At 42.0% G+C, this 13,965-nt stretch overlaps 1 protein-coding gene across 1 annotated transcript; it reads left to right on the top strand.

The window, feature by feature from the left end:
- Positions 1-5,931: 5,931 nt before the first annotated feature.
- On the top strand, positions 5,932-13,158 carry LOC141178792 (uncharacterized). Its single transcript, XM_073660631.1, has 6 exons — positions 5,932-5,973; positions 6,103-6,282; positions 6,365-6,488; positions 6,568-6,665; positions 6,864-6,954; positions 9,381-13,158. The coding sequence occupies exons 1-6, from the start codon at positions 5,932-5,934 to the stop codon at positions 11,558-11,560; spliced, it is 2,715 nt and encodes a 904-aa protein (XP_073516732.1). The 3' UTR covers positions 11,561-13,158.
- Positions 13,159-13,965: the final 807 nt, after the last annotated feature.

Below are 13,965 nucleotides of genomic sequence, written 5' to 3'. Positions count from 1 at the left end.
GTCTGGGCCAGGACTTTTACCAGATGGTGTAGATTGAATAGCAAGATTGACCTCCTCCTCCGTGATGTCTTTTTCCAGTTCCCCAGAGACCTGGCTATCTAAAGATGGTAAAGAAGTATCCTGTATATACTCTTTAATTCGGGCAGTTAGGTCACAGGGAGAGAGATCAGAATATTGCCCTTTATATAACTTCTCATAGTATGAGCGAAATGTCTCGATAATTTCTGTAGGGTTATGGGCATCCTCCCCATTCTGTTTCTTGATATATGGAACGTATGTTGCCGCAGAACGAGGATGAAGCAATCTTGAGAGTGCCCGTCCACATTTATCCGACGATTCATAAAAAAAACTTTTAGTTTGCTCCCTGTGTCTTATATATTTTTGCTCAAACAAGATCTTAAGATCATTCCTTTTTTTTGATAGTTCTGCAAGTGTATTAGGTGACAATGTATGTTTGTGCGATATCTCCAATATGTGTATCTGTCTCAACAGGTCATTCACCCTCTGTGTTCATTCTTTTTTGAGTCTTGAACCATGTTTAATCAACACGCCTCTCATGACACATTTTAGAGTTTCCCATTGCAGAGGAGTTGAGGTCTGATCTGTTTTGTGAATTTGCATAAAAGAATCAATAGAATCTTTTAATTCTGTCATGCAGATACTATCCTTGAGAAGGTGATCATTCATTTTCCATGTCCACGAGCGTCGGACAGAGGAAGGAATAGATAGGGATAGAAAAATTGGAGCATGATCAGACCACAACATGTCGCCTATTGTGGCAGATGGGTTTAAAGAAAGAGCGTGATGACTCAACAGGAAGAAATCAATGCGACTATATGAACCATGCGCAGGAGAAAAATATGTGTAATCCTTACCCTGAGGATTTAAGATTCGCCAAACGTCTGTCAATCTGAGGGCGTGGATGGCCCGCTTCAGTGATCGGAGCCTTCTCGAAGGGACAACACCCCTTCCTGAGGATGAATCTAGCGCGGGATTCCATGTGAAGTTAAAGTCTCCACCTGCAATCAGAATACCTTCTGCAAATTCAGAGAGGAATGTTAAAAAGGACCTACACGTGGGGATCTGATCTTTGTTAGGGAGGTACCAATTTGCTATTGTATATATTGATTCCGCTATTTTAAGTTTTAAAAACACATATCTGCCTTGATCATCAATGAGAGAATCCATGAAAGTGTAAGCCAACGATTTGTGTATGGCTATGGATACACCCTTAGAGCGTGAATCCATATTAGTGCTGTGAAACCATCGAGAATAATACCTATCACCAAGAACAGGCACATGCCCCATTTTAAAATGCGTCTCTTGTAACATAAGAACCTGAACTTTTTGTTTGTGCATAGAGTATAAAATTTGAGAACGTTTCTGTGGGACATTAAAGCCTCTTACATTCAATGAACCTACTTTAAAAGATGACATGATTACCAAGGGTGAGGAAGGGGGTGGGGTGAGATAGGAGACGAAAATTAAGAAAAAAGGTACAAAATATGTAGAGAGAAAAAAAAAAAAAAAAAAGGGGTGGGGGAAAGGGACGAGAAAGCAAAAGGGGAACAAAAATAAAATTAGAATAAAGAAAACAATCTGATGAGGGGAGATGAGTCTATTTTACACATGCCAGCAGTGTGTAAACCCCTTGAGAGAATGGGCTTTCTACCGAGGAGCCGTCCCCCCCCAAGCCCAAACAACAGGCCAAACCTTTTGTACTAAAACTTTGATATAAAGGCAGCCAAAAACTGTCATAGATTAACATCTGCTTATCACTATATTAAATCTCAAATCAATATATCACATAACCTTGTGAGATAATATCTGTACCTCCCAAGAACTGAATACTATTGACATAGTACAATCAGTTTTGTCACTGATAACCAGTCACATACGTGAGGTATTCAAAATATCAACTATATTCTACGTTGAGAACATTTTAGAGGAACATAACATTCTAATGTCTTTCACCAACATTTTAGAGGAACATAACATTCTAATGTCTTTCACCAGCTTGACTAGCACTGAGGGCTAGAGAATTGACCACAGGTCCTTTTTGTGAGAGATGTTTCAATCTGGGGGATGCGGAACGTGTTTCCTATTGATCTCTCTTCTAGATTCTTCTCTGGCTTTGTTTCTTGTCACTTTTTGTGATTGAGGATTGAGATCCGACTTGGGGCCTCCTGGGAGACTTGGCCAATCCTCTGATGATATAGATACGTGGGGGATCCCCAAGCCCTTAACAAAAGCCGGGATGTCTCCAGGGCAGCGTACCACATGTAAAACCCCAGAATGGCGGACTTGTAGGCGGAAAGGGAAACCCCAAGAATATAATATGTTCTGCTGTCTCAAAACCTCTAATAGAGGTCTTAAAGTCCTCCTCTTTTGAAGTGTGTGACGTGATAGATCAGACATGAGTTGTACAGGATGATCTTGATATAGAATAGAATTCATTTTTCTGGCCTTTATTAAGATGCTTTCTTTGATTTTGTATTTATGAACCCGGCAAATCACATCTCGATGTTTTGACATGTCAGAGGGTCTGGGACCCAGGGATCTATGGGCCCTGTCTAACTCCAACTCACTCTCTAAGAGCCAACCCAGAATAGAGTTGAACAAATGGCGTAGTGTCTCATCCAATTTATGGTGTTCAATTGTCTCTGGAAGTCCTCTAATCCTAATATTATTGCGCCTTTCTCTGTTCTCAATATCGTCTATCAAATCTGTTAGGTATTCCAGTTGGTATGAGTGGGAGGACAAAGTTTGTTCATGGGATTTAACTTGTTGGGCGATGGATGCTGTGTGTGACTCAGCAGCAGACACTTTTTCTGTTAACTCTTGCATGTCCCCTCTAATGGCAGCAGTTTCAGCTCTGTAGGAGGACTCCAGTCTGAACATATAGGACTCCATGTCCTCCCTGGTTGGGATAGCTCGTATTCGAGCTTTGAGATCTTTCCACACTGCCTCATGCTGAGATAAATCATCCTGTTGGCTCTCCTCTGAGCAGCCAGGAGAGGGAGAGCGTAATAATGTGGGGAAGGAGCCTCTCTCAGGGGATCTCTGGTCATCAGTGGACCATTGGGGTCTCTGTAAGTCCGGACCTGCAGCAGAGGTAAGCTCTGCTGAGTCTGAAGTGTCCGGGGGTTGGAGCACGGAGCTATCCCCCACCACGCACCTGAATCCCGGAGGCGCGAAACCAGGGTCCGCCATCTTGGACTGGGGGGAGTCCTCCGTAGCTGCGACGGTGAGGCCTCCCGTGTTCTCCCACGCCTGAGAGTCCTCCGCCGACGAAGGTATCGCCTGGTCTGTTGATCTTGATGTGGGGGAGCGTTTACCACGTGGGCTCAGAGGCTCCGATGCAGGAGCCGAGGAGCACTGTACAGGGCCCGCCGACGCCATCTTAGATCCCGCTTGTGCAGGAGAAGCAGGTGCAGTGCTTCTCAGATAGCATGTAATGTTGGTTGGAGAGGCCCGCTGGGTACTCACACTGATCTGTGTTATGTTCCGTTTCTTTTTTGCTGGCATTGGCAGTATTTTGGCTCGATTTGATGTGGTAGGCATGCCCCGAAGCTGGGCCAGGGACGGGAGCAAACAACCCTGCGACTTCACTCCTCCATAGCCAGGCCACGCCCCGAGCAGATCTAATTTGATGCAGGTGTTAGTTTTGGAAATGAAAATTTACAGAGTGATTCCATAATTTTTTCCCTCTGCTTGGTTGGAAAAAAATTACCCTTACTGAGTACAACATTTTTTTTCTTGATTTCTTTTAGTGTTTCTTAAAGCCATAGAGTTGCCATTTGAAATGACTTTAATGTTGTTGAAAAAAAGCTGATCACAGACATGGCACAAATCTAAACAACTGAATGAACATCCTCCGAGCCCGGTGATTCCATAATTTTTGCCAGGGGTTGTATAATTCACAGCCCATAGTCCATACATGCAGTATAATGCACAGCCCATAGTCCATACATGTAGTATAATGCACAGCCCATAGTCCATAAATGTAGCATAATGCACAGCCCATGGTCCGTACAAGTAGCATAATACACAGCCCATGGTTCGTACATGCAGTATAATGCACAGCCCATAGTCCGTACATATTGTATAATGCACAGCCCATAGTCCGTACATATTGTATAATGCACAGCCCATAGTCCGTACATGTAGTATAATGCACAGCCCACAGTCATCCATGTAGTATAATGCACAGCCCATACTCTTACATGTAGTATAATGCACAGCCCACACTCTTACATGTAGTATAATGCACAGCCAATAGTCCGTACATGTAGTATAATGCACAGCCCATACTCATACATGTAGTATAATGCACAGCCCACACTCTTACATGTAGTATAATGCACAGCCAATAGTCCGTACATGTAGTATAATGCACAGCCCATAGTCCATACATGTAGTATAATGCACAGCCCATACTCATACATGTAGTATAATGCACAGCCCACACTCTTACATGTAGTATAATGCACAGCCAATAGTCCGTACATGTAGTATAATGCACAGCCCACACTCTTACATGTAGTATTATGGCCAAGGGCACTGTGTACTCGCTGATTTAAAGAAAACAAAACATTGTACTCACCTTCCCTCTGCTCCCTCGCCACTCGGTGTCTTTTTTCTGGAGCTGCCGCTGACTTCAGCTGCAAGCGACAGGAGAGCATGATGTTACTTCCATGCGCCCCCTAATGGCGTACATGCCGATGTCAGCTGCTGGCCTCTGATTGGTCAGCAGCGTGTATTGTGGCACTTCAGCTTAATGTCAGTCCAAGAACACATCCAGCTGAAGTAGGGGTCGGTCGCAGGAGCCACTGCGGTCATTAAGCCTCTCAATATAATGCTCTCATAGTACCTCTATTTCCCCACACTGTATAATGTTCTCACAGTACCGCCATCTTCCCACATACTGTATAATGTTCTCACAGTACCGCCATCCCCCCACATACAGTATAATGTTGTCACAGTCCCACCATCTCCCCACATACAATATAATATTCCCAAATTACCACCATCCCCCCACATACAGTATAATGTTCCCACAGTGCCGCCATCCCCAATTTTATTTTATGTTTTAACACTTGGTTTTCTTTTTTTGGTGTTTTTCATGTGATATATGGAAGCCTACAGGAAAATGCTAAAGGAAACATAATATCCAGGAAAAAACCACTGTACATGGAGACATTAGCATCAAATAACTGTCTTGTTCTTACACACACGCTCTTATAAATGAGATCTAACGTGATAAAAGATTACAACCTGGGAAAGATGGGAAACATTCATACAGACGGTCGGTGATGATGTAGTCAGTGACGGACTCTGGCCATATCTGTTTCTAGAGCCGTATTAGAAGATGAAGATGTCGTCCTCATCATGAAGTTGTTATTTCTCATGCCATGTGTAATGTATATGACGAGAATTAGCGTTATGGAAGATGAGTCTATAAGAAACGTATTCAGCTGCCGACTCCGAGGAAGAAACTGCTTGTTGTCTGGGGCCTAAAATATAAAGGTTTTATTACTACGTCAGGGACAAAAGCAGAATGTTGTAAAATAATAAAAATACCATTGCTGCTTGGGTTTCTGGGTGATTCTTACTGAAGCAGTGGCCAACTTAGCCAGTGATTGGAAGTATGGAGGAGATGTCTAAGTCAGCAATTCAACTTATGTTCCAGTCCATAAAAACTAGAGAACACAACATCTACACATTCTATCTCCTGATATATTTCCCGTATTGTCTCCAGTAATTGTATTATTACACAGAATTCTTTATGATGTTATATCGGCTCATCTTCTTCTCATTCAGGTCTCTACAATATCAGATCCTCTCAGTGAAGATCTTCTATATAAGAGAATTTTTCTGAATCACCTATCAAGGATGGATATGGATAGAGACAAGATGGCGGAGCGGATAATGCACCTCACCGTAGAGATCCTCTTCCGGCTTACTGGAGAGGTGAGAGATTCTGATGACGTCACATTACATCATTCTTATCTATGGGAATAACAGATGGACAGAACTGGAGAGGTGAGGACTCTGGAAATGTCTGTAGTGAGATTTATTAATGTGTCTCTCCATAACCAGGATTACACAGTAGTGAAGAAGACCTCTAGTGAGTGCTGTCAGGACCCTGTGTCTGAGGGATGGGGAAGACCCCTGAGCCCAATCACGGAGCTTCCACCTCACCACCTGATACATGAGGACATCAATGACCAGAAGATCCTAGAACTCACCTACAAGATGATTGAGCTGCTGACTGGAGAGGTGACACTGCTGGGAATGCTGGGACATTATACAGTAATGCTATGGAGGGATCGGGGGATGACGGTATCATTGTATGTGTCAGGTTCCTATAAGGTGTCAGGATGTCGCCGTCTATTTCTCCATGGAGGAGTGGGAGTATTTAGAAGGACAGAAATATCTGTACAAGGACATCATGATGGAGGTTCCCCAGCCCCTCACATCACCAGGTAATAGGACTAAATACACACGGCCTATAATTATCTGTATGTAAAGAATGAATTCAGTCCCTGTATGTGTTTCCTCCAGATCCATCCAGTAAGAGGACAACACCAGAGAGATGTCCCCGTCCTCTTCTTCCACAGGACTGTAAACAAGAAGATCCCAATGTTCCTCAGGATCATCAGGTAGATGGAGAGAAGGTGTCATGAGATCTCCCCTATGATGTGTAGACGGCTGTGAAGGTCTTGTGCTCAGTCTTGTTTTATCCACCAGTATTATATATTTTATACTTGTGTAATGAGAACGGTGGAGATGACAGGATTAGAGCTGATCATAGATGGGACTTCTCCATCTGTCTGTGACTTTTATAATATTTGTTTCAGGGTGAAGATCTGACCCATATTAATACTACAGAGACATATGTGAGGGGTGATGAGCAGTGTAAAGAGGAGATTGCTACATATGACTACCCAGGTGAGTAGTGACCACTAAATGCAGAGAAGTCACAGATTCTTCTCAGTCACCGGCTGTGGCTGCTTTATCGGTGGTGTAGTCCGGCCGTATCACATTCGAGTGATCACCATTTTACCTCTAGACCACAACATTCTTCTCCACCCAAAACTGTTCAAATGAATTTGGGCATTGAAAACTCCTTTTCTAGAGAACTTGCAACCTGGGGATCCACCTACCCCCTGGGATTAGTAGACGCTGACCGTTACATTCCCAGATCTGTAAACTACAAAGCCAAATGACAGCGTACGTAGAATGTGCTGACAAGTGAGAAAATCACTTGAAGGAAAATATTCTGATGGGCCTGTAAGAGAAAGAGGAGGGTAATGATGCTGTTGGCTTCCTAGATCCCTGATATCTTATTGGATGAATCTACCTTCTCTCCTTTCTGTGCGGCTGAATGTGCTCATATGGTCCCTACAAGACCAGGTCCAGTCTTTCTGGCCAAACTTCACTTTTATGATCGACAATATTAAATGTGCAGTGAGGGCCAATTGTGAATTTCTGTACAAAGTTTCCCTTTATTCTGACTTTTTAATTTCTTTTAAAACTGAATAACTTCAAGCAGGATTGGGATAAAACTACATAAATAACATTACACCTGTGCCATGATATGTCTCTAAGCTGTGCGTGGCTGATGGCTGTAATATACATCTATTCACGCCTGCAGGAGATGTGGTGGCATGGCTCGAGCCCTGGTTTCATGGATTCACTCAACGTCATAAATTACATTATGTTTTCAATCCTAAAGAATTCAGATTCCTGCACAATCTCTCCTGAAATGGGGGCACTAATACTTTCTCTACTCTTATGGTCAGGACTCCTAGTGGCTCCAATGGTCCACCATAAATGAGTGCATCTCCGGTTTAGTGTTGGATTTCTCCCTTCGTACATACATTGGTGTTGGGGATGTAACACATATTTTTATTGTTATATTTTTTTTACATGTTCATTCTGTATGATAGTTTATTTGGCGTTGGATCGGCCTGCCTCACCTATGTGAGTCTTTAACTACCTAGTAGTTACAGTTACAGACTAAAGGTTTTTTTTACTGAAGAAGACTGTTCAGCTTGATCATTTCAGTCAGTGTTATTATCTATAGTCACAGTTTTGCCCATTACCCTTTAATCCTTCCTTATGGATCTGGACTTACGCAGATACTCCTAGGCTTGGGCCATAGTGTTACTTGCTGTTCTGTTCTGTGATATGGGAAGAAGAATAGTCCGGTAGCCATAACCAGGAGGGCAGAGAAAGTACAAAATCAGAATACGCAAAAATAGTCAGTAAACGGGCCGAGGTCACAACAGGAACCAAATGCACAAGCCGGGAGCTGATCACAGAGGCCTGAACCAGAGGAGAACAAGGCTGGATCTGGCAGCTTCCGGCAATATGCTTCCAGCTTTAGTAGGGTGCGGTGCTTTCCAATTGCCAGAAGTAGGGAGCAGATTACTTCAGCTGAACAGCACACACACCCATACCGCCAGACTGAATGGTACTACTGGCTCCATGCAAACTAATCTAAGTGGCTGGACAGAGCCTGTGCCGCCCAGAACTTTTGGTCCCGACGTCTTCTCAATCACCAGCGCCGCCTGCAGAATAAATAGGACAGCACCTGGTGACAGAAGCAGACGTCGCAGGAGCAGGTCTCAGAGGATATGGGACACACCACACCATACAAAATGTCAGAAAATCAGAGCAGTAGAAATTCCCATATATTGACTCCATTTTGAAAATTATGACCCTCAATGAATTAATCTTAAGAAGTTGTCACTACTTTGACTCCACAGTCACTTTCCGAAAATTAGCACACAGTAGATGTTTCAAAGTGAAAATTACAAATATGCCATTTTATTGCCCAACACATAGTGCCCAGATTGTGCTCCAGGAGACACACACTGTAAATTAAGTGGGTTCTTTTCGCTATAGTAATGCCAAGGCACCCTGCAAGGCTCAGAAGAGAGGGGGAGATTTGACTTTGGGAGAGCGAATATTGCTGGATTGGTTTTTAGAAACAACGTTGCTTTTCAAGAGCCTTTGAGCCACTAATCATGTGAAAAACTCTGTTTTTCCACTGACAAATGATGGACCTGAGTGGGGACTTGTTTTTTGTGAGATGAGTAGAAATTTTTATTGGTATTATTTTTGCCTATATAACATTGTTTGGCTTTTTATTCCATATTTGGGAGACTGAATGAACAAACAGTTGAACATCACGCTCTACTGGGTCTTGCTATGAAGTTTTCTATTACACTGTGAACTGTAATTTTCTTGGTGAATAATTCAATATTTTTTACATGAGTTGCTATTTTACAGTTTAAGTAGAAATGTTAAAAAATATATAATTCAAGAATATTTTATTCAAAAATAATAATTGGTTTTATTCTTGGCAGATGACTGTACCAGGAGATCAGACGGACAGCTGACATCTTCAATTTTTAAATCAGACGATCTTGAGATCTCACAGAATACAATTGAAGTGAATGCCATTACTCCAGATTTACCATCATCCCTTCACAGCAAAGATCTTTCAACTGATCCTTTGAAACAGATCCTGTCTTCTGATTCATTACCGACTACTAAGGGAAATCAAAGTCACAAAATAAGCATTAAAAAACGAACTACTCCTAATGAAAAGAAGCCATTTTCACGTTCAGAATATGGAAATAGTTTTCTTATACATCAAAACATTCACACAGCGGAGAAAAGATTTTTTTGTTTCAAGTGTGGGAAATGTTTTAATCAGAAATCAAATCTTGTTAATCACCAGAGAGTTCACACAAAGAAGAAGCCATTTTCTTGTTCAGAATGTGGAAAATGTTTTACAGAGAAATCAAGGTTTATCAGACATCAGAGAACTCACACAGGGGAGACGCCTTTTTCATGCTCAGAATGTGGGAAATGTTTTAACCAGAAAGCGCATCTTGATAACCACCAGAAAACCCACAAAGGAGAGAAGCCATTTACTTGTTCAGAATGTGGAAAATGTTTTACATTGAAATCAAGTTTTATCAGACATCAGAGAACTCACACAGGGGAGAAGCCTTTTTCCTGTTTTGAATGTGAGAAATGTTTTAACCAGAAATCAGATTTGGTCAATCACCAGAGAACTCACACAGGGGAGAAGCCTTTTTCCTGTTCAGAATGTGGTAAATGTTTTAACCGTAAAGCGATTCTTGATAGCCACCAGAGAACCCACACAGGGGAGAAGCCTTTTTCATGTTCAGAATGTGGGAAATGTTTTAACCAGAAATTAGATTTGGTCTATCACCAGAGAACTCACACAGGGGAGAGGCCTTTTTCCTGTTCAGAATGTGGGAAATGTTTTAACCAGAAATCAGATTTGCTTAAGCACCAGAGAACTCACACAGGGGAGAAGCCTTTTTCCTGTTCAGAATGTGGGAAATGTTTTAAACAGAAATTTGATTTGGTCAATCACCAGAGAACTCACACAGGGGAGAAGCCTTTTTCCTGTTCAGAATGTGGAAAATGTTTTAACCATAAATCAGATTTGCTTAAGCACCAGAGAATTCACACAGGGGAGAAGCCTTTTTCCTGTTCAGAATGTGGGAAATGTTTTAACCGTAAAGCAATTCTTGATAGCCACCAGAGAACTCACACAGGGGAGAAGCCTTTTTCCTGTTCAGAATGTGGAAAATGTTTTAACCAGAAATCAGGTTTGGTTAAGCACCAGAGAATTCACACAGGGGAGAAACCTTTTTCCTGTTCAGAATGTGGGAAATGTTTTAACCGTAAAGAGATTCTTGATAGTCACCAGAGAACTCACACAGGGGAGATGCCTTTTTCATGCTCAGAATGTGGGAAATGTTTTAACCAGAAAGTGCATCTTGATAACCACCAGAAAACCCACACAGGAGAGAAGCCACTTTCTTGTTCAGAATGTGGAAAATGTTTTACATTAAAATCAAGTTTTATCAGACATCAGAGAACTCACACAGGGGAGAAGCCTTTTTCCTGTTTTGAATGTGAGAAATGTTTTAACCAGAAATCAGATTTGGTCAATCACCAGAGAACTCACACAGGGGAGAAGCCTTTTTCCTGTTCAGAATGTGGTAAATGTTTTAACCGTAAAGCGATTCTTGATAGCCACCAGAGAACCCACACAGGGGAGAAGCCTTTTTCATGTTCAGAGTGTGGGAAATGTTTTAACCAGAATTCAGATTTGGTCAATCACCAGAGAACTCACACAGTGGAGAAGCCTTTTTCCTGTTCAGAATGTGGAAAATGTTTTAAACAGAAATCAGATTTGGGTAAGCACCAGAGAACTCACACAGGGGAGAAACCTTTTTCCTGTTCAGAATGTGGAAAATGTTTTAGCCAGAAATCAAATCTGGTTAAGCACCAGAGAATTCACACAGGGGAGAAGCTTTTTTCCTGTTCAGAATGTGGCAAATGTTTTAACCAGAAATCAGATGTTGTTATACACCAGAGAACCCACACAGGGGAGAAGCCTTTTTCCTGTTCAGAATGTGGAAAATGTTTTGTGAAGAAATACTCACTTCTTAGTCACCAAAGTACTCACACAGGTGAGAAGCCATTTTCATGTTCTTAATGTGGGAAATGTTTTACTCAGAAATCAACTCTTAATAAACTTCAGAGAAGTCACACAGGGGAGAAGCCTATTTAAATTCTAACCAAAAATTGTATCTTCTTAAAGAGGTTTTCCACTTCTATTGGTACAACTCCTTCTCATTCCTCATGTTTGGCCTTTTTAAAATAAAAACACTCATACGCACCTCCCGTTGTGGCGCCGTTCCATTGGTGTCACAACTCGCGTTTCTGGGGCTCACATAAGGTTATTACATCACACAATCCTGCTCCCAATCAACACCGCCTTCGTACTGTACGTATTGAAAATCAACAGGAAAGACATGGCCTGGACATAGCAATGAGAGCACTCTCTTCAGACCGTGTTCCTGGGGGAATTATAAGCAATTTCCAGCCTTAAACAGGACGTCCGATATGGGAAAGAAAGACGAGAGATCTGAGGTTAATCTGAGGTCCTCCACCTCCGTCAGCATGTCTGGTATGCAGTGTTTCTTATCGAAAGTCTTATCATCCTGCTCTGGAACCATTACTGCCTCATCTCAGCTTGGAAAAAGAAGCAGTATTAACCCTCATGATGCCAGATAGCTCAAGCCTGTAAGTCCTGCACCAACCTCTCTCTTAATGTAGGCCTCACAAGAAAACATCTCCACAAATCTCCCTGTATTCTCACCAAAGCCCACATACTGAGCAGTGCTTGCTGCACAGGGAAATATACTCCCCCAGCCACAGGGATTTTAATATGGGGAAAGCCATAATTGATTTGTATTTCATATTCCGTCTATCCCTAGTAAACAAGAGATAGAGCAATATATACAAAGGCTGAAGACCACGTACAAAACTGAAATACGTCCCCTCACTTCTAGCCTATCACAGCTTACTGACAAGGTACAGAGATAAGAGGATGATGTCGTACAAGTTGTGGCCATCAAAATGCTCAGAAACAAACACTGGATCTTCACAGCCAGCAAATAAACAGTCTCTTTAATATCATTGATGACCAAGAAAATCACAATAATATCCTGAAATCATCAATGCACAAGCGATTATGCCAACACTGTGGACATTGTTCAATTATATCCTTGGTGACCCTATTGATAAGGAGCTGGAGATCGACAGGGCGCACCGTACATTAGGCAATCATGGCCCAGATCCTGAGCGTCCAAGGGACATTATCGGTCACATACATTTTTTCAATGTAAAAGAGGCCGTTGTGAGGAAAGCAGGGGATTTGGGTCCTGGTGATTTCAATGGAAAACGCATACAATTGCTCACAGATCTATCCTGAATGGCACTTGCTCAAAGAAGGGTATTGAAACCACTACTTGATACTCTCTAGGAAAATGGTCTGATGTACTCCTGTGGTACCCATTCCAGCTGCAAGTCCGAAAAAAATGGTACATTGTATACTTTGAAAGATCAAAGCGACATGAGACCATTCTGTGATGTCCTGGACATTCCCAGAATCCATATATCTGACTGGCCACCTTCTCCACCATTGCCACAGAGTTTCGGCACCTCACAGAAGGCTTTCAATGGATCAGGAATTTAATGGTGATGCACCCAGACGGAAAAGGAACCTGCCAATCATATGAGCTCCTGAAATGAATCTTCTTTTCCCTGATGAGAGAGACAATTTGCAGATGCGTACTTATTTCTTTCAGAATATAATAAGATATATCTAAATAGAGTTTTAGGTGCCACTCTTCCACTATACAGAATGTCTCAGTTCATATCTTAGAACGCCATTTAATTTGAGTTCACATTATATTACTGTAATATCAGGCCGTATTACTTTGCTCGCTATATATTCTATGGTTCCCCCTAGTAGGAACCCTAGGACTAAAGGTTTGACTTACGCCTGTAAAGACAACCCTCAGTTAGGGACTTGCATTGGGATCTGCTTGTTTCGTAATTTCCTGGTGTTCGATATATTCATAATCTATACCTCTTGGCCACTGAGAGGTAGACGTTACTCTCTACCATCTATACCTCCTCTTTGCTCTTAATCTTTCTCTCCTCCTCCTTTTTTTTCATATACAACACAACACAACTCAAAACTCGTTCATTGAATGTCAGAGGACTTAATGTTCGAGAGAAAGGAGCTCAAGTGTTTTATCATATGAATAAACAACACGTTCATTTTCTCCTTCTTCAGGAGACCCACTTTAGAGGCGATCATATACTGTACCCTGTTTACTAACAGATATTATTCATCTTGGCGTCACAGTACAAATGCTGTTTTGAAGTCTAAGGTGCAGAGTATAGGCCGACACAGATCACTGCCGCATACTATTGTAGAAACACTGTCTGACACTGAGAGGGTGTATGGGTTTAAGATCTCCATCTATTCCAACATTTTGACTTTGGCAAACTTCTGTCTCCCTAATTGTGACCTAATTAAGACATGAT

This window comes from Phyllobates terribilis, unplaced genomic scaffold, assembly GCF_046119375.1.
Source record: "Phyllobates terribilis strain yellow unplaced genomic scaffold, ASM4611937v1 Scaffold_30__1_contigs__length_15301838, whole genome shotgun sequence".
Taxonomy (NCBI): domain Eukaryota; kingdom Metazoa; phylum Chordata; class Amphibia; order Anura; family Dendrobatidae; genus Phyllobates; species Phyllobates terribilis.
The sequence above is the reverse complement of the archived record's forward strand: the minus strand, read 5'-3'. Positions and strand labels throughout refer to the sequence as shown.